The 21,432-nt window shown below is 44.3% G+C and overlaps 1 protein-coding gene across 1 annotated transcript in view; it reads right to left on the bottom strand.

Moving 5' to 3' along the window:
* The window catches only part of LOC147727101 (RING finger protein B-like), a 677,508-nt gene that overhangs the window by 337,300 nt on the left and 318,776 nt on the right, over window positions 1–21,432 (bottom strand). The window contains exon 13 of the mRNA XM_086963055.1: window positions 16,186–16,271. Coding sequence (XP_086819181.1) covers window positions 16,186–16,271 — 86 coding nt within the window. The remainder of the gene's footprint in view (window positions 1–16,185; window positions 16,272–21,432) is intronic.

Genomic DNA, 21,432 nt, shown 5'->3' on the forward strand with positions numbered 1-21,432 from the left:
CTATCCTAAAAAGAAGTACTGGGAGTGGGCTGCTTTTAAAGCTTGGAGAAACACTGACTCATCTACAATGGCGGGAATTTTTTTTTAAACGAAACTTACCCCCAGATTTGAATCCTACTAGGATACTATCACCAGGTCGAGAGATAGGAAGCTGTACTTCCAACTTAGGGCAGGTTCATTACCTCTAAAGCCCTTACATCCAGGTGGACCCCCACAAGTGATAACATCTGTCCCACCTGTGGGAGTCACAACGAAACAGTCGCCCACCTGTTCTTTGCCTGTCCCGCCTATGCAAACTCTAGGCTAGTCTAGCTGACTCCAATGTGCAAACTACTTGGCACAAACAGGAGCGCCGAAGCTGAAAGGCTTATGTGCACTTATATTTTGCCAAATACCTAGGATGGGCGTGGGTAATAAGGCTGAAACATTAATGTGGACACATTTTTGGTGAGCACTAATTTTAGCTTCCCTAGTTTGGCCATTGAATGTGATTGATTATTTTAAATTGTTTTTATTTGGTGTAATGTACTTTTTAATGTAAAGAAAATTGTATATGTGACATTTTTATCTCTTCCATTTGCTCTAAGATTAAGTTTTTATCTAAAGATGTTTAATTATCTTCAATCCAGCCAAGGAACTTTTTAACTGTGTAAATCTAAATGTTGTTTGTTTTGTGCTTTTATGAGTATACCTCGACTAAAGCTACTTTGGATTGGATTGGAATAATTGGGTAGGATACAAAATCTTACCAGGTGCTCCATGTCTGCCAGTAATAACCAACATCACTCGGGCAACACCGAAGGCTCTGATGGCTCTTGGCCACTGATTTAACAGGATATATTGTCTGACCTCTTCAAATGATGATAAATATAACAAAATTAGCAATGAGAGACCGCCAACATAGTCCAGCTCTACGCAGTGCTTAATTTGAGCCGGACGTTTTTGGTGCCGGAGGCAGCACTTAATTGCCAACTCCGGCAATTATAACAGTCTGCCACATGGTGGCGATGTTTGTCAAATTTAGAGTAGAGCACCACAACTGTTGCTTATTAATTCAATCTACATGTAAAATGACTAATACCTTCCGCCCAAGCCATTGTTATAGTTTTCTGGCCTGGAATAGTTTGAATTGTTAAACATGTAGGAGTGTGAGGGTTAGTAGTTGTGTTGGTCCTGTCATTGGCAGTGCTGGCAGGGACAATGGGTGATGCAAACAGTAATGGCCTCCTGACGAGTGCCCTGGCACAAACAAAGCCCTACTGCTACAATGTCACCCCATACCACTATTATTTTCATCCGTTTTCTGTGCATGTAGCAGTATGCGGACTTGTATAGATTTAGGACCTCACCCCTCTCCAAATGGTCTTGAATTTATATGTTAGAGCACAATCTTCCAGACACGTTGGCAAGTGAAGGAAGGGCGGCACTAGGCACAATCAATTCACCACCGGAGGGTCTAATGTAAAGAGAAGCAATTTCTCAAAATCCTTTTCAGAAAATAGCAACTGGAGATTCTCATAAGGTATCAGAGACTTCTAGTGTATTGTTGCTGTGCTCATTTAGGGGTTTAAAGTGGGCTGTCACATGTCAACTAAATATTCTGTTACAAACAGCTGTCGAATTTCTCCAAGGTCAGACACAGCATCTCAGAGGAGTGTACGAAATTTCATATTATTGTTTGCAAAATGTTTCGCCATTTCTTAAAGATGTCACATATTTACAGAAAATTATGTATGCTTTTAACTATCTGTTTTGCTGGCATCCTGCTTGGATTTATTCACGTGAATCAGAACTTGGCGGAAAAAAATCACCATACTAGCAGGAGATTGATTTAAGATGAAAATGTCTGTAGGCAAGATATTTTCTATGAAAGTAATCTGCTGTGAAAAAAAATCATGCAAATAGACTAATGTAATATTTCGCAAATTTCACGGAACATGGCATCCGGAAATTTTGCAAACTTCACCAGCATAATTTAAATTTTGCTCAAGACGACTACTACATTCATTTATGTATTTATCGATTTCTGAATTGCCTTTTACTCGAAAGTATATGAGCAGTGTATAACTGAACACACAATAATGAATTCATCAATATTCGGTGTAAAAAACAGACCAGTAGCATAAACAAGTAGGTTCAAGATTATTCAGTGTGTTACATATTGGGTGGATGTAACCTAAACTGGTGAGTTTTAACTGTCGGCAGAAAGACATCATGTTCTAGTTTACAATCTAGTCATGTGGGAGAGTGAGAGAGAGTGCTCTCATGTCACACATTCGTAAATATTGTGTCACTAAAGTGTCACTCTAATGCATCTGCTCGGTGATGGTGGTGGAGAAAATATTTCCACCAGTACATGCATACGGGGCTGGTTTCATTTATTTTCAACTGACCTGGTAAAAGTGTGCAACTCTAAGAATCCTTGTAGTTATCTAATGCATGTTTATTGAATTCTATATTTTTTCTAAAGAGCAGACAGACTTATAAAAATCTAAACAGTGCACAATCAGAGTAAAAATGCACAATTCCAAAGAAACACAAAGTACAAACGGATGCAGAACATTCCACAACTTAAAGTACTGTGGTACACTGAAAGGGAAACAAAAAGTTTTCACGTTGACGTATCACAACAGTATTCTACGGATGTATGTCGTTACAACGCGATGTTTTACATCGCAGTACTTTACGACGCATGTTTTACAACGCAAGTCGTTACCACGACTTGCATTGTTGGGGACTGGATAGTGAATAGTTTAATTTACTATTCCAACTCCAGTCCCCGTAGATAGTAGGGAAGGAGTTGGATAGTAAATTAAATTATTTACTATCCTGGAGCGCCCCCTAGCGCAATTCGTTGTTACAACTTGCGTTGTAAAAGTTGCTTCATAAGGGAACTGCGGTGTAACATCCGCGTTGTAAAGGATGTTCCCCATATTCTACTAATATCTCTAGAGGCCCACAACAACAGGAGGAAAACATCTGGGCAGCAGCAGAACCATTATGCTAAATTATCTCCAAACAATGACATCTTGGATGCCCTGGAGAATAACTAACCCTATTCCCAAAGGGGCTTAGCTATATTCCAATAGGAAGTTAATCAGCTTGCCCTTTTACCAGAAAAGAGACAGATGCATGTGCACCAGCCTATAATGCTGATATACAGAATCTTAGACCAGTGGTTCTTAACCTGTGGTCCTGGGGACCACTGGGGGTTTGAGAATTTCTAGCAGGGGGTTCGTGACTGCTTAGAAAATGAAATATTATTAACAGATGAATAAACAGTATATAAATGATGAAGCAAAATGTAAAATTATAACTTTTAGAAAGTTCTGAAAATGTGAAGAAATTTGAAATTGGAGGTCGGAAATTAAGTTAATCTTCAGATTGCTTTTTGGGAGCAGTGTAAATGTATCACAGAGAATATAGCTGGTTGATGAGTGACCTCTATTGAATTTAGAAAAGCTCCAACCTTACCACTTTTAAAAAAAAAATTTTTTTTAATGTTGGCACAAGGTGAAAACCAAGCAAAGAAACATTACAAATATACCAGCATTGCACATATAAATATATACAGAATGGCAAGAATACAAAATTTAAAAGAAAAAAACATAAAGTACTAAAAGGAAATTTCATACCATCTTGAAAGAAAAATCCCTTTCACAAATAAAAGTTTTAAATAAAGTTGCCCTAAATTTTCTCAAATTTTATCAAAGACCTGATACCCCTAGTTCGGGCAATTCCCGCTTCCATACTATGAGTTTCATTAACCAAAGACCACCACTGCATAATATGTGATGGCTGTGGCGATATCCATGCCATAGCTATCGTAAGTTTAGCACAAGGAAAATGGAAAGGGGCGACCACTCGGTCCCCCCGAACGTATGGTAGGGGGCCCGGATCCCCCCGGGAAACCATTTTGGGCAGGGGGCGTGTCTCGGCTGGTATGCCCGAAGCGGCGTAGCTGGGGCGCGCCTTTTCCCCGCCCAAGAAGGGTTGTCCTAGACACCTACACCGTTGGCCACGCCCCATAGGCGTACCAGAGGAGGGTACACGCCCTCCCGAAGAGGAATAAAAGGAGCAACAATCCAAAGAAGCATCCTCTTGTTCCTGTGCTTGGAAGCTGCACCCTCTCGTTGCACGTGAGCCCTCGACGGAACAAGGAGCAATTTTTGAGAACTTGTAATTTTTGTGTTTCTCTTTCAGCGACTCCGAACCCTCGGATCCAGGATCTCGTTGCGCAGCAAGGATCGAATATCCGACAACGATGCCTGGCAAGAAGGTCGGAAAGAAGGCAGGGACTGACCAGATGCTTCGCATGTTGGTAAAGGATATGGCGAGCATGAAAAAACAGATGGCGGCAATGAACAATACGGGCAGACCGAAGAAAGTCATCGGACCAGCATTGCCGGGAGTAGTCCCTGCTGGGAGAGGTAAAAGGGCCAGGAATAGGGCGGCAGGGGGGGAAGCCCCAGTTCCCGAGTCACCCCCGGCAAGCCCGGTTAACCCAGTGGAGGCCCCGGTCCCGATCCCGGACGCGGGGCCAGCCGATTCCGGTTGTAGTTGCGCCCACTAGCGAGGCGGATATGCCTCCGGAGTTGGCCGCCCAGTTAGCCGCATGGCTCGGCAAGAATACTGAGGGTGCTACGGCACCAGGAGACACGGCCGAAGAGGCCAGGTTACTAATGAAGCAGTTGAGGCAATCACGAGATGCCGCGAAGGCGAATCTCCCTCTTGTCCCCCCACAGGTTCCCTCAGAACGACCGGCGGCTGGCGTGGGAAAAACAGCGGGACCAGCTATGGATTCGGGTAAGCAGCCATTGCCAATGGCAGGGGAGGGGGTGTTACCCTCAAGAAGGGAAAGGGTGGTCCAACATATTCCGCTAGCCACGAAAGAATTGATTTGGGCTGATAAGTATGTGAATATGTTTTCTCTCCTGACTGACCATCACGAGGTGGAGTATGTTAAAACTCAAAAGGATTTGTGGCACCCGAGTGTGTGGCGTGCAAAAATGGCGGGATTCAGGGTTGATGAGACGATCTCAAATTGGGCCAGGGCATTTGCGATGTTCACTGCGATCATGGGGGAACGTAGGCCCGAGGTTTTAACTGAATTGGCCTGCTATCAGACACGTATAATGGAATTTTATGAAACGTATGAGGGCAATGTATGGTTGGGTTATGATAGTAAGTTTCGTAAGGCCAAGGAGCACGATTCATCTCTGACGTGGGATTGTCTCGACTCCATCTCTTGGCAGAAGCAGCTCCTGCCGGGCGCGACAAAGTCGTCTTCGCTTGGCGGGGATGGGTCGGCACCCTCCCGCCATCAATCGGCGGTGCCCTTTCGAACAGGCCCCGCTGGTGACCACCAACCGAAGAGTGGTGGGAACGGGGGTAAGAAAGGGGTTTGTTGGAACTTTAACAGAGGCAAGTGCACGAGGCCACAAGGGACATGTAAGTTCAGGCATGAGTGTGCAGGGTGTGGACACTCTTCACACCCTGAGAGTTCGTGCAGAGCCAAGAATGGTGATACAGGAGGTAGATGAGGGGCCAAACAGGTCTAATGTCGACCATAGGGTTCCGCTACCTACCCCCGTAGATATCATGGCAATGATCCCCTGGCTAAATGAATACCCTGATCATGTCTCCGCTGGGGTGTTGTGGGATGGCTTCTCGTATGGTTTCCACATCCCAGTGGGGGATTTTCGGGGGGAATCACTGTGTAAAAACCAACTGTCGGTTCAGCAGAATACGGCGGTAGTGGAAAGTAAGATTGCAAAGGAGGTTGCCCGTGGCCGGGTTGCTGGCCCATATAGGCACCCGCCAGTCACTAATTTCATTTGTTCACCGTTGGGAGTAGTCCCCAAGAAGGACCCAGGTGAGTTTAGGTTAATTCATAACTTGTCGGCTCCTAGGGGTCTTTCGGTGAACGATGCGATTGACCCAGGAGTTTGTTCGGTGCGGTACGCATCCTTTGATGAGGCCGTCGCCATGTTGAATCGCCTGGGGCCCGGAGCGCTGATGGCTAAATCGGATATTGAGTCAGCGTTCCGGTTGCTCCTGGTACACCAACAGGATCAGCGTCTGTTAGGTTTTGTGTTTCAAGGACGCTACTACATGGATAGATGTATGCCAATGGGTTGCTCCATCTCTTGTGCTTATTTCGAGAAATTCAGTTGTTTTCTGCAATGGGCGTTCACCTGAGCTACGGGCTATACCCAGGTTATGCACTACCTAGATGATTTTTTGTTCTTGGGGCCAGCCGGCGGCACAGAATGCGCACAGGCTTTACTGGAATTTTGCACTCTCATGAAGCGATTTGGCGTGCCATTGGCACCAGGGAAGACGGTGGGGCCATCTACTTCACTCGAGTTTCTTGGAATTGAGCTCGATTCGGTGGAGGGATGCTTCCGTTTGCCCAGGGACAAAGTGGTGAAATTCAGGGCCTCTCTAGAACAGTGCATTAGCAAAGGAAAAGTAACCCTCCATCAGTTACAGCAAGCTGTGGGCCAGCTTAACTTTGCCTTTAGAGTGATACCAATGGCCCGCCCCTTTTCCCGCTCTATTGCACAAGCCATGGTCGGTCTCAAAGAAGGACACCACCGCACAAGACTGTCTGCAGAGGTTCGCCAGGATATGCGCATATGGTTGGCATTTCTGGCGGATTTCAACGGTCGAGTGGTGTGGAGCAAGCCACCAGCATCCTCGGACGAGCTGGGTTTGTGGACCGACTCGGCAGGGAGCGTGGGATTTGGCGCCATCTTCGGTAATCGATGGTCGGCACAAACATGGCCGACATGGTGGCACACCAGTGGGCTCACAGGCAACATTGGGTTTCTTGAGTTGTTCCCCATTTTTGTGGCTCTGAAGGCATGGCCGGATGAGTTTCGTGATCGCTCAGTGGTGTTTTGGTCCGACAACATGACCATAGTCGAATGCATAAATAATCAGGCAGCACGCTGCAGGTGGATATTGAGATTACTGAAGGAAATTGTACTACTTTGCATGAGACTGAACGTTCAGTTTAGGGCAAGGCACGTGCCGGGTGTGCTGAACCAGGCGGCTGATGCACTCTCTCGTTTCCACATGCAGGCCTTCAGGGGTTATCTACCTTCCGCGGATTTAGTGGCGGCACCATTTCCCGAAGCTCTCTGGTTACTCGGTGCCCCGGATTACAGGACCTCGTGGGAGCAAGCCTAGCCCCCCAGGACAAGGAAGGCATATGAAGGAGCGTTTCGTTCCTATTGTGCATTTTTGGGTCCAGCAGGAGGGGATAATTGGGGGCAGGAGGAGTATGTTCTAAAGTTTTTAGTAGCACTCCACAAGGCAGGCCGATCAGCGGCAACGGCCAATAGGCACCGGGCCGCCATTGCATTCATGGCACAGGCGCATGGCATCAAGGACCCCACATCGTCCTTTCTGGTAAAGAAGGCACTACGCGGGTGGCAACGCCTCGAGGGTCATTGAGTAGACGAGAGGCGCCCGATAGGGTTAGAAAGATTGTCCCTGTTGATGTCAGTACTCCCCACGACATGTTCCTCCCAGTCCGAGGCAGTGCTGTTCCGGGCCGCTTTCGCATTAGCATTCCATGGGGCTATGCGGGTGAGCGAGCTGGTGGCAAAAAATAAGCAGGATGTGGGGGGAGGACTGTGTCGGGAACACATTCTGATCAAGGGTGATTCAATGGTAATCACAATAGCCAGGTCCAAGACCGATCAGGGTGCTATGGGGGACAGTATTGTTGTCCAACGCATGCGAGGGTCCCCCATGTGCCCGGTGAAATGTGTTGAGGAATATTTAGCGCAAAGGGCGGTAACATGGGGGGGAAGCTTGCTGAGACACACCGACGCCACCCCACTGACTAGGTTTCAGTTTCAGCGGGTGCTTACAATGGCAATCGCGGCAGCGGGCTTGGACCCGGGCGATTTTGGGACCCATTCCTTTAGGATAGGGGCTGCTACAGAGGCTACAGCCAGGGGTCTGAGTGTGGAAAAGGTGAAACAATTGGGGCGTTGGTCCTCGAACTGTTATAAAAGGTATGTGCGGTTGCACATGTTGTGAAGCCAATGTCATGCACTCACGCTTCTTGTCTTCTGTTTGGTTTACCGTTTCGCAAGCATGCGATGCGGGGCGGACTGTGCAGTCGACCCGACACCTGGGGACCAGCGGTCAAAGATCACCGACTGAGGAGAGAGTGGTGTGGGTCGTGGGCCACTCATACGTGAGGCGTGCCGCGGACGTATTCAAAGCAGGTGACATGATTCACGCAGCTGGGGAATACGGGTGCAGGGTGACCTTCCACGGAAGGGGCGGGTCTGTATTGACCAATTTCAACGTTTTGTTGAGGGACTGTTAGAGCGGACAAGGTCACCGCCGTCTGTAATCATAGTACACCTGGGAGGCAATGATCTGGTGACACTCGGTAGGCGAGTACTACTCGAGCGAATTCTATCCACTGTTAGCTGGTTGGCGAGAAGGGTTCCGGGGTGCACGATAGCATGGTCACACATGATTCCAGGAAGGTGTGGCGGGGGGCCCTCTCTGTATCAGCTTTGAATCATTCTGTAAAGAAAGTCAATAACAAGCTTGGTAGGTTGTTTCGCTCGGCGCAGTTGCACTGTATTCCGCATGGATGTATTCGGGGGGATCACATGTATCTCGAAGATGGGGTCCATTTGTCCCGGGAGGGAAATGTCTTACTCATAGGAGACTTCATAGCATGGTTAAGGGGTTTGTAAAAGCATGACCTTTAGTAGGAGTGTGGGGGGGCCGGATAGCCGGTCAACTATCCGGCCTGTGGCGGTAAGGTCATGATCGGTGAGCAGTAATTTCAAGGTCCCTAGAGGGGGGCGCCACCCATTATGGATGGGAGCGCCCGGGGGGAGGCGGCCATTGGCCCCTCACACAGGGAGGCGGCACCCACTAAGTATGGGGTCGCCTAAGGGAAGGCGGTCATAGGCCCCTCCCAGGGGAGGAGGCGGCTAGATGCATCTCCTACGAATTTCCCGGGGCCAGGATATCCGCGACGGCGGATGTGAGAAACAGTGTGGGGTGGGAGGGGGGTCCACGCTACCTTCTAGACACCTCACACGAGTCCTCGGACGACCATTAAGATGGCGTCGAGTTAAATAAGGGGCCCCCGCTAAGACAAGGGAAATTGGAAGTTGGCACAGAGGTACAGTCCTCTGTGCGCCCGCCCCTCACACCGTGAGGGGGGAATTTTGGTAGTAGGGACCTGACACCGGTTACGACCTTGCCGTTGGCCCGTAATGTTAGGATGTACAATTTTTATTTAGAAAGTATGCATTTGCAGGATGCTTAGACTCGGCTAGGAGAACCTTTGTATTAGAGATTTGTTAAGGTTAGCCAATAAACATGTCTGCATTGTAATGTCATAAATGGAAAATTGTACATGATATGAAACTGTTATTTTAATGTTTTAATTTTGTTTCATATTTTAATAAATACGGCCGGGAGGGTAACTCCCTCCCGCCTTCCAAAAGTTCAGAACTGCGTCTGTCTTCCCATCCTTGGGGATTGTGTTGGGAGGGGGTGACAGGCATCCCGGCCATAAGAATGGTGATTAAGGCCTGTTGCGGTAAGGTAGTGCCATGTATATCTAAAAGTACAGTTAGAGCATGTGAGTAATGTTTGCTTTACTAGTTTTAATTTCAGAGCTTTATCCAAATTAAGCCAGAAGTCGTTCTATATTGGGCAGGAAAATAACATGTGTTCTATATTAACACCCACAGTATCACATTTAGGGCATTTAGTGCATTCGGTATATAATGCATTTGAAGACAATTTAAGAATCACTTCCGGGGTATGGTATAGCAAACAGGAGGTTTTAAATTGTTACAGTCGTAAGCTGGCGGATTGAACTAAATTATTAATTTTTGAGAGAGACTGAGCAATCTGCTCGGGATAGATCGTCAATCCCAATTTAGTGCTCCATTTCTCCGCTAATTTGGAACAATCCTGTTTTACATGAGAAATTAAGCAGCTATAACCGGTGCTTATTATTGATTTAGTTCTAAATGAATAGAGGCACTCCCAAATATCAGAGTCTGAGATAGTTCAAATGTTCATCCGACGTATCAAAAAGTAATGTAATTGTATATATTTAAACCTCATAGGCTCCGTAAGATGATACAAATTTCTTTGTGCCTCGAAGTCTAAAAATCCATTAGTACCATATAGGTCCCCCAAGGTTGCAATACCATAAGTTGCCCAAGCACTAGCCTGGCTATCATTAAATATCCCCGGAAGTCTTGGGTTATCCCAAAGTCGTAGTTTTGAGTGAAAGAAGGAGGTCTTGCAGAAAGCCAAAATACCGAACCAGATCTTGGCAGTGTCGCGAGCTGTCTTAAATTTAACTCTTTTGTAGAAGTTTGGGTCTAAGCAGAAACATTCTTGCATCTAAGTTAAGCATAATGGTATGAAAAAACACGTTTTTTAAATCAGGATTAAGCAAGGAACGGAGGCGTCCAATAAAAGTAGCCCAGAAGTAGAGTTTAAATTCTGGGAAGTTAAGTCCTCCCATTTCAATAGATCCTTTTAATGAAGATAAACTTTTATGTGCTTTCCGGTAACCCCATATAAAGCTGCTAAAAATTCCATCTAGCTTTTTAAAGAAGGCATTATTGAGTGCCAGCGGAATAGAGCGAAAGAGATATAAACATTGTGGTAGAATTTTCATCTTAATTAGATTTATTCTGCTTATGATATTTAATGGTAATTTATGCCACTTTTTTAGAAGTAGTTTAGTTGTTTTGATTAGCACATCATAGTTGATGGGAATTATGTCACAGATTTTAGATGAAATGTTCACCCCTAAGTAGTTAGCAGCTCTTATTATCCCTGTAATTACACTCAGAGGTTTTTGGTTGATCACTATCTGAGTTTTATTCACGTTTAATTTATAGCCGGAGATATTACCAAATTTTCCCGCTTCAATCATAATGCCTTCTAGTGCTGTTATAAAATGAGGAGAGTATATTGCAATATCATCCGCGTAAGCGGTAATTTTCAGATAGTGGGATTCTGAGTAGAATGGGGTTATTTTAGGCTGGGCCAGGAGTGCCAAAATAAATGGCTCCATAGATAGGGCAAAGACCAGGGGTGGAAGCGGGCACCCCTGCTGAGTGCCCTTTGCAATCAAAAAGGCAGAGGATAATATCCCTGAATAACTAATTTTAGCCGTAGGCTGATCATATAAAGCCCGAATCCAGCTGATCACTTTACCCCTAAAGCCAATGAAAGACAGCACCATCCATAGATAATCCCACCCCACTCGGTCAAAAGCCTTTTCGGCATCTAATAGAATCATACCGAGTGGGGAGGCTTCTGTCTCTGCTATATCAAAGGCTGTAATGGCTGTGTTAATATGAGTCATGGTGTCCCTGCCCAAGACGAATCCATGTTGTTGTTCACTAACAATTTGAGGATAATCAGTGCTAGTCTATTTGCCAGAACCTTGGCGAAAGCCTTCGCATCTGAATTAATCAAAGAAATTGGCCTGTATGACCCACATTCTTCAGCCAGCTTGTCCTTTTTTAGGAAGAAGATTATTTTCGTTGTATTCCAAGAATTCGGGGCTTTCCCAGTTACCCCAATATATTGTATTACTAAAAGAAAGAGATGGATTATTTCCTCAATGCAAATTGTATATACTTTCACCGGGATTGAGTCTTCCCCTGGAGCTTTCCCCATTGGTAGAGATACAATAGCCTGCCTTAGTTCTAACTCTGTAACATCATCAGAAAGGTGTTCTAAACCAGGTAGATTACATTTTTCCTTAAAATTGTTTTCCAGATAATCTGTAATATCAGATGTATGGGGCAGGTTCTCCGGAGTATAAAGGGTGCTATAATACTCCGTGAATTGGGTCAGAATCTGCGCAGGCTGGTTATAAATAATTTGGTTCGCCTCTTGCATATACTTAATACGGGTGTAAGCTTTGACGTCCGCCACTTTATAAGCCAATAGCTTGCCAATTTTGTCCCCTCCTTTGTAGTACTGAATTTTGGTCTTGTGCATTTTGGCACAACATTTTTCAATAAAAGTTGTTTTAAGATTAGACTTTAATGATCCCAATTTTAGTTCTATTTCTACGATGTTGGTGGAACATGAGCGGAGCGCCTCAACCAGTAAGATTTCCTGTTCCATAATATCTGCTATTAATTTGTTATTAGCCTTACGGCGTTCAGAATTCTGTTTAAGAATATATTGTTGCGCATGTCCTCTGATGCTGGCCTTGCACGTTTCTCAAACACAAATATGAGAGGCCGTGTTCAGATTTATTTTAATAAATGCACATAAATGCACCTTGAGCTGGGAAATATAAGCTGTATCGGTCAGTAAATAACGGGGGAAGGTGAACAATCTTGGAGCAGTTTGGCCTTCAGAGTAGTTATATGTTAATAAAATAGGTTTATGATTCGAAGACACCCGAGGGCAGATTTCCATCCGTATTAGAGCCGTAAATTCCACAGAGTACATATTTATAATTGCCAATCCCAACTTGCGCAATCACCCACCGTCCCAGTTTATCAGTGCCAGTTTTAATCGTTTCAATCCTGGACTTTTTATCCTTTAATAGCGAATCCCCTGAGAGAAATCTGTTGAGAGGAGCAGACTAACACCTCATAGCCTAATTGGTTGAGTAACTTTCTATCCTTGTAAGAGATATGTGTTTCAGAGAGAAAAATGAGTTGAGGGTTATATAGCCTTAATTCTTCGGAGATAAGTCCTCTTTTATTCTCACTATTAAGGCCACCTACGTTCCATGCTAGACATTTTAATATATGCATTTCAATTGGTAGTTTAAACCAGTTTCGCCATTCTGTGTATTATTGAGCAAAAAAAAATAATGAAAAAAAACAGTAATGCATTCCTTTCAAACTAAAGCCTTTATCACAAGGTGCCGACTTTTTATATATATCAACTCCATCCCCAACGAACACCCCTCGGAGAACCTGGGCCCACCCTCCACCCCCTCTCCCTCAACCCAGAACAAGAGAGAGCCCCCTCTGTAGATGCTGCCATTGTATGGGCAGCTCAGAGCTAACCAGCCCTATGACTCCCGGATCCACCCGTCTTTCTTTATTCTTTCCCCCTTCTTTTCCACTCCCCCCTTTTAAGATATTTTTTAGTATATTTTAGTAATTGGTACAGAGAAGAAAAAAAAAAGGGGAAGAAAAGGAGAAAAAATAGGCTATTTTTTGCGCTCCCCTGAGGGCTGAGAGTTAGAAAAAAAAGAGGAATATATTGATCATTTAAGCTTCAGCTCAAAATTTTAGCTTAACTTAGATAGCATATTCTCCGCCTCCTTCTCATCCGAGAAGTAGTAGGTATGGGCACCTTTAATACCTTTTAGACGGGCAGGCTCCTGCAAAAACACTTGTCCCCCAATAGCTTTGAAACGGTCTACACATTTTTTTAATCTCCATCTTCTATCCATAGTGGGTTTGCTCAGATCTGAGCGAACAAATAAAGACATATTTTCAAACTTGATAGGAGAGTTTGGACGTGCTTTTAGAGCTATTGCCTGCATCAAGAGAAAATTCCCAAAGCAAATGATAAAGGGCCTGGGATATTTGCTATCTCTATTCTTTTGAAATGGGGGAGTCGATGAGCTTTCTGAATCTGAGAGTCCCAATCCCAGTCAGCTAATCCAGGTAGAGCTTTGTTTAATAATTTCACCAAATATGCCCTTGCGTCTGATCCCTCAACACCTTCCGGAATACCAAAGAGTCTCAGATTTGATCGGCGTTGGCGGTTCTCTAAATCCTCGACTTTCAGCTGAAGGGCGAGTATCTGGCTCTCGTGATCATTCAAAGAAGACTCAGTGTGAGCTGAGCTCTCTTCGATACCAACAACTCGCGGCTGAAGGTCCTCAATTTCCTGTGACATCTCACCTAGCTTAGAAGTCATTTCTGTCAATGAGCTCTGGAGCTTGGTATTGTCCCCCCGTAGTTGTAGAAAATGCTCTTGAGCCTCAGCGTGATGGCTAGTTAGAGTGTGTAGGATAACCTCAAAAGGAGATAGATCTGGGCCCCGTTTCTCAAAGCCATCTGGCGAGGTGTTACAAAGGGAGTCCGATTTGTCAGCAGACATACATGTTGGTAAACCGGGGTCATTGTCAGATACTTCAAGCCTCATAGTGGGGGTTTCCAGTATAGAATTAGTTGTCTGACATGTAGGACCGGGGAGTGGAACTAGATCTACATCCAAGACTGGAGTTGGGAGAGCTGGGGGAGTTGGGGGGATGAGTAGAGCCCCGCACAGTTTTCATGAAATTCATTAGTAGGTAGGGTGGAGCCTGACAGTCGAAGAGTCACATTCTTCACTAGTCCCTTAGCCTGGATCCATTTGCTAAGAGGACTTTTATCCAAATTCAGATTTTTTTCATGGTTGGAACAGTATTTATTAAAGATAAGCCTTCTGCTGGTGCTCTTTTCCCTTTCTTGCTTTTAGATTTCTTTTTTTGTTTAGCTTTACCTCTTCTATCCGCCATAGATTTGGCTGTGTCTGCCATGGTTCTACCCCCTGTTCCATGCTCATCTCCCTCCTCTGTCTCTTCATATTCTTCAGAGGAGCCGTCTCTTTCACCTTCGCCCTCACCATCAGCATCTTGATCATCAGCCTCCACTAAAGAAGGTGGCACAGTCACAGTTATTAAGCTAGAGTCGTCTTCCCCAGTGAAGGACTCTGAAATGTTAGCTGTAACTAGTTCCAGTTCCAGTGCTTTACAGGTATTTATTTATTTGCCTCTGGCAGACATTGTATGCATCTCTTGAGGGACAGGGACAGGGACAGGGATTTTGTCACAGGTTGCAACTGTATTAGTCGCCTCTTTTTCCTTTTCCTTTCCCCTTTCCACATCTATGGGAGCCCTCCGCCTCCCTTCTACAGTAAGGTCCAAGTTAGTGTTCGCTTCGCTATTAGTCTTAAACAGTCCTTCATTAGAGGGAGAAGTGCTGTCAATAATCAAAATTGGAGGGCGAAGTACCTGTTTGTTGATCCCAGCTGGTGATTTTACTGTAGCATCTGTTGGAAGTGCGGGGGTCATCACAGTGGCCTTCACCATTATTGTTGCAGCAGAGGCCGCTGGAGCCATAGTTGTGACCCTAGCCGGCGATGTTAAAGCTTGTTCAGTTACCGTTGTCTTGTTAGCCCGAGTGGACCTGGGCGTATTTTTAGGAGCCATCCCTTCTACTTTCGATGAATTCAGAAGGCACTTCTCCCCTCCGGTTTTCACCGTCTGCGGTGCTTGTCCGTGTCCAAACCGCAGACCCGTCCAGCCGTATACCGATCCCAGGTGCAGGGTGGATCGCTGCACCAGTCGGCGGATTAGCCAGAGCCAGAGCATCCAATCCCCTCCAAAAAAACTGCCCCGAGCAGCAAAACAGCAAAAGGCTCACACCGCAAGGAGCATCGCTCACCACTCACAAGCAGGCTGCAGACTACCGCGTCCGTAGTTGAGAGTACGCCGTTCTGTACCCCTCTTGAATCCAGTAAAGTAAAGTTTTGGCAGTATCCGCGAAGCATGGGGGTCCTTTTAGATTAGAGAAGCATAAGGACCGCTTTTGGTTTTGAGCTACCTCGTAAAGCAGAGAAAGACGGGTGGACCAGCGGGAGCCCCCGTGTCAGCTGTGCTCTAAGGCGTCCTCACTCCGCCATCTTGGACCGCCTCCAGCTCCAACCTTAACACTAGAATTTAAATTTTGATTTTTTAATATATTTGTGAATTAAATAAAGTATTTGGCATTTGTATATGTGTGTGATGAATGCTTGTCCCTATGTTTTTTTGTATATTGTTTTGCAGATCAAATCATAAAAAAATGCTTAGCTGGGGGATCACAATATTGATTCAGTGAGGATCCCCGAGATTTAAAAATGATTAAGTAGGGGTTCACACATGGCAAAAAGATAAGAACCACTACCTTAGACAACTTCGAGAAATATTAAGTGAAAATTGGCTGATTTTACATTCAGATACCTTTATTTGTTACATTTAAATCAGCTCTCGGCTTTTGTATTTTTTTCATTGTAAAACAGTACAGCAGAGAGGACTAAGAATCACGCATGGAAAGGTTCTTTAGTGCTCTGAATTCCTGCACTGTGTACTATACTGGCACTCGGACACACAGAGCTAGATATTACTATTGTGTGCGAAGCACTTACTTGGCTGTGAAGCACGAAGGCTGTGTGGCCGAATCTACAGGCAGGAGGGATCCCAACATACAGAGGCAGCTTCCATTTCATCTTTGCTGTCCATAACAAAAGGCAAAGTTAATACGTTAAACTCCAGATTAGTTTGAAGAGGAATAAATAAAATCAGAGGAAATGGATTGATGAACAGTAATAAAAAATGCATTGCAGCGACTTGTGCCACTATCACCCAAGTGAATGATAATGGTAGGCCTTGAAAGTCTAGATTAAAACAACTGTTGGGATTCAACCCTGAGACCACTAGTTTGCATACAGATCTCAGAAATGCTTCTGGCTCAATCCCCTCAGCTGCTGCTTCCTACCCGGCACGAGCTGAGAAACACGCTATGCACATCGGCCAAGGTACCCTGATGTCAATGAAAGTCCCCAAAGAGTTCAGCATGGGATTTTACTCCCATGCACGTATGCCCAGAATATTAACTGCAATCTTGATAACTTCAAGCCCTCAGCACATCCCTGGTTGTCCTCCGTTTTGGTTGCATTGGTTCACTCCCAAAACAGCTATACTGATTCTAAGACTGAACGTCCATCTGTCCGCAGGCAGATGTAATATTTTAAGCAACTGAATGTGAGGGCTAACATAACAATAAAACAGAAACCTTTCTACAGACGGATGAGAGGCTGCCTATCTCCAGGGCTGGGGACTCATCTACATAACATGAAATAACATAGCATATTATAGCATACCATAACAGAACATAACATAATTGTATTGTAATTGTATTTATATAGTGCTTACTACCCCTGATGACGCATCCAAACCCTTTTTCGGCAAGTAGCATGCTACTTCAGAACCCAAAATGGATTAGTGGTGGATTAGATAGTGAAATTTGAGCAGTGGACATTTGAGTCAGTTAGTTGGCTTGAAAAGGAGAATAGGGGATAGAAGAGAGAAGAGTCTAGAAAGTGTTTATTGGGAGATCACAGTATTAAAATGAGGTTTGGGGTGATCCAAGAGGGATAGATGAGGAAAGACTCTAGAAAGGGTTATTTTTGGGATCATAGTAGTAGAATGAGATTTGGGATGAGTCGGAGAGTGGAGGTAGAGGCTATATTGAGAGCGATATAGGATGAAATAATGGGTAGTGCATTGGAAAGAGACAATGTTTTTTTACATTAGTAGTAAGGTATATAGGTAAATAAGTACATATTTTATACATATTTATATCAAGAAATACACATATCTAGATACATACATTGTGTAAGTACAAAGAGAAATGCATGTGATATGTGTGTAGGATTCAACTAACATAACTAGTGTATACATGGTCTGGGGCATGGCAAGTGAGTAGTATATTTTAGATCAGAGAAGCAGAGTTTAACATAGCGACAACACAGTAGAACGAGACATAATGAAAATGAAAGAAATAAAGGAATGGAATTAATGACGGCAATGGAAGAAATGAAAATCAAGAAAGATAGAAAGAAAACGTCTTAGATAGACACCAAGAGAGAGAATGACGCAGACACAAAGAGGAAATGATATAGCAACATCAGGGTAGAAAAGCAGATGAAAAGAATGAACAAACAGAACAGAAGTGTGAAAAGAAGGGATTGGTGGTTACTGATAGGACGTTGACAAAGGAATAAAAAACAATATTAAAAGAAATGAAGATAGGCAAGGATTGGAGAGATAGTCGAGAAACATATGCACATAAAAAAGATAGGCATTTCAGGGTGCCTGGAGACTGGTAAAATGGGTGTATGAAGGAAATTGGAAAATGGAAGCAAACAGATAACAGCTGTCTATAAGAGGGGCAGGGACACTCAGGGCTAGAAAGGAATGAATGACAGAGGCAACGGTGATAGAAAGTAGAAGAAAAAAGGCAAAAGAATGACAATGTTAGAAGTAGGAAGGAAACTGGAGGGAAAGACCTGAGAACATTAGACAAATGGAGATGCAGTTAAAGTACTACCAGCCACAGGGGAATGAAGGAAAGCAGGAAACTAACCTACAGAGAGATAAGAACTAGTCAAAGGGAGGGATGGGTGGAAAGAGAGAGCAGATACAGAGAGCTGACCGAACTACAGATATTTAGGTGGGTAGGGACCTGTGATCGATGTATGTGAGAGAAACAGAAATGGAGGTGAGGTGGAAATTGGAGAGAAAGGCTGGCAAAAGAATTAGAAGTAACAATGCAGTTGAAAGGAAAACTGAGGGAGTTGGAGGTACAATGAAAGAGGTAGAGTTGAGGAAGTAATTAATATAATGGCAAGCGTATCTGAAGGAATGAAAAAGAAACTGATGACAGTGAGAACAGGTGATTAGAGAATGAAACAAGTGGAGATGGAGGTGAAAAGAAAAGCTTGGGAAACAGTTGAACATGGGACATGGAAAATGTAAACTACAGGGAAAGGATAACTGAGAGAAACTTAATTGAAACCTTTAGCGAGGCAAGGTTGAGTGTGGGAGTAACTGATATAGCTAAAATTAGGGGAAACAATGAGCTGGGTATAAGAGGGAAAGAGAGAGAGATGTGTCCAGTAGGCGTACATGAAGAGACATAAGGAAACCGGCTAGAGAAGAGCGTTTGATTGAGCAGCAGGTGAGAGCGAGATTGCGAAAGGAGGTGGTGAGAACAAGATCATGGCAGAAGTGGATATGAGAGGGAAATTGACATAGAAGTAGGTGAGGGGAAAAGAAAGGCAATATTGGACAGGGGAGAATGAGAAAGGTCAACTGTGCGAGATTAGGTTTGAAGATAAAAATGGGGGCTGTAACAGAAGTTGAGGATAGAGGCAGAAATGGAGGTAAAGAGAGATACTGGTAGAGGTGGAAGTGAAAAGATGGAATAGGTAAAAATGAGCTGTCACAAAATCAGTGCAAAGGTACAACTGGTGCTCAGTGCAGCTGCTGATGGGGTAGTGCCCCAGAGTCCAGCACATATCACTAATCATATTGTAGCGGGAATTCCGTTCTCCTACAGAACTGTGCATAGAGACCTGGAACCTCGGTGAATTAGGATGGCCCAAAACTCACCTCAGTACCCAAAATCCCCTTACCGAGCTAGCTACAGTGTCTCATTGGTCATAACAAACTCCCAATGCTGAGACAGACCAGAACATGAACTTAGATTACCTCAGGTATCGTGGAACACATGAACACTCTTTCGTTATATAATCATTACAAACCAGAACATGGAGTAAATGAGGACACGTGCATTGTTTGAAATATTTATTTACTAATGCATGGTTCTCCAACGCAGTATCTTGTATAATACTAGCAAACATATTATAAGCAACAAAGTTATCAGCATAGTTATTAGTCCATAAAAGGCGAATGGTGACAGCATCCTAAGATGCTGCAATGAATAGGAATTAACAACACCTAATTCTCACCCTCCCTATTAAGCATAGTATTTTATATCTATGAAGGTCTCATTTGGGTTTTAGCAGGGCGGGCCCATACCTCAAAATCTCAGTGGCAGAGGATCACATCGTCTTCCACCAGCTCTCTGCATGCGAAGCACCATCAAGTGTGTGTTACGTGTGTGTTCAGCACAACAATATAAAACCCACCTAGAGCCAGATTTTGGCAGCAGCATGTGTGTTATGTCTATGGAGGTGCAAAGATCAGACCTCACAACAACACTGTGTCAGTTATCCTTGGAGCCTTCAGCACTCACTGTGCAGACAGTGTACCGAGCAAAACTGATATCAGGGAAATAACATATTATTTCTCAAGTAAATCACGAAGCTCTTCTGGGTTGAAAGCTAAAACAACAATTATGTGTCGTGTGCAAAATGAAGCAGAAAGGAAAAATGGCGTTTAAACATTTAATAAGCTCATGCTAACTTAACACAGTATATAGAAAATAATTAGCTATATGAAACCCCCCAAAGGTCCGAGCACGGTCAAAAATCAAGGTAAGGTAAAACCAGAACAGGGGCATAACCTGAAAGCAGAGTTCAATTACAAATGAGCTAAACTAATTTTCATAAGAATATATGAAGGCCTACAGTGGCCAAACGGAATGGTCTAAACTTTTCAATACAAGGCCCCCTAGTTGAAGTCAATAGGCCTGGGGCGTATAAAAAGAATTGTTCGTAAGAAAAAAGGCACCTTCCAAAAACATAAACAGGTACGTGCCTAAAAATTAAAAGTCTCCAAGCCATCTCATGACAGGACCGAATATGCAAAATATGCAGCAACAGCCTCCAGTATGAAATCACTGTCATCATCCGAAAACAGTTTAGCCATCCAATTAAGTAGAGGCAAAGAACATACATGCTCCTCCAGCACTGGATCCTCTAGCATCATCAGAGGACAACTCAGTGGGTTCTCAAGAAAGCTCTGTGCCTAGAACTCATGCGCCGCTGCGAGTATGTCCCAATGACCCATTAGTCCATGCATCGCTGCCAAGGCTATAATCCTTTCGCCAGTACAAACCAACTCGTGAGCAACTACTGGGCTCATCAGATGATTAAAATCGACGTCAGGAGACACCGTCAAGCAGAGACACAAATCAAGGGCCCAGTCGAAATCGCAGCTCAGGCAATGAAACACAGGCTGGACACATGTGAAATAGGAAAATCGAAACGATAATCCAAATGCTGTGCTTAAAGTCGCAAGCGGCAGGGTGCCATAGTAATCAAGCATCCGGTTGCGAAACAGTCGCAGGAGGGGCTCTGCGTCTTCCAGCGCAGGACGGGCATCCATGTTTAATAAAGCAAAATATCACCAAAACGCCCGCAGCTAATGCTAGCAAAACAGGGAAGCCACCAAACAGACTTGAAAATAAAGAATGAAAGAAGGCAGGGATGACTCCAAATATCTTCTCGAATGAAGTCACAAGACCATTGCTAACTAATTTAAAAAAGTGAGCCAGGCCAGAAGTGGAGGAGGCATTAAAGATTTGATGAACCAGCTCACTAAAATGTAACAGTAAATCAGTATTTAAAAGTGCCTGCACCTCTGTGCGCATGTTAGCTATGTGAAGGACGAATGTTTCTCGGGCCAAACTCAGGGCCACCTCTTTTGAGACAAAAGGGCTCTTATTCTACTCATACCATTGAACTCCGCTTTCAAGGTTGGGATGCACGGCCAGATGGAAACATCTGCATTCCTATGCGTAGGGGGGATACAGAACGTTTTTGAAACAGACAACACGTTCAGATACAGTTACCACATAAGCGATACCTTTCATTAAACCACAACACTCTTAGTTATTCAACAGTAAATAACTACCGTTTGCCAGT

Source organism: Lissotriton vulgaris, chromosome 3_1, assembly GCF_964263255.1.
Source record: "Lissotriton vulgaris chromosome 3_1, aLisVul1.2, whole genome shotgun sequence".
Lineage (NCBI taxonomy): Eukaryota > Metazoa > Chordata > Amphibia > Caudata > Salamandridae > Lissotriton > Lissotriton vulgaris.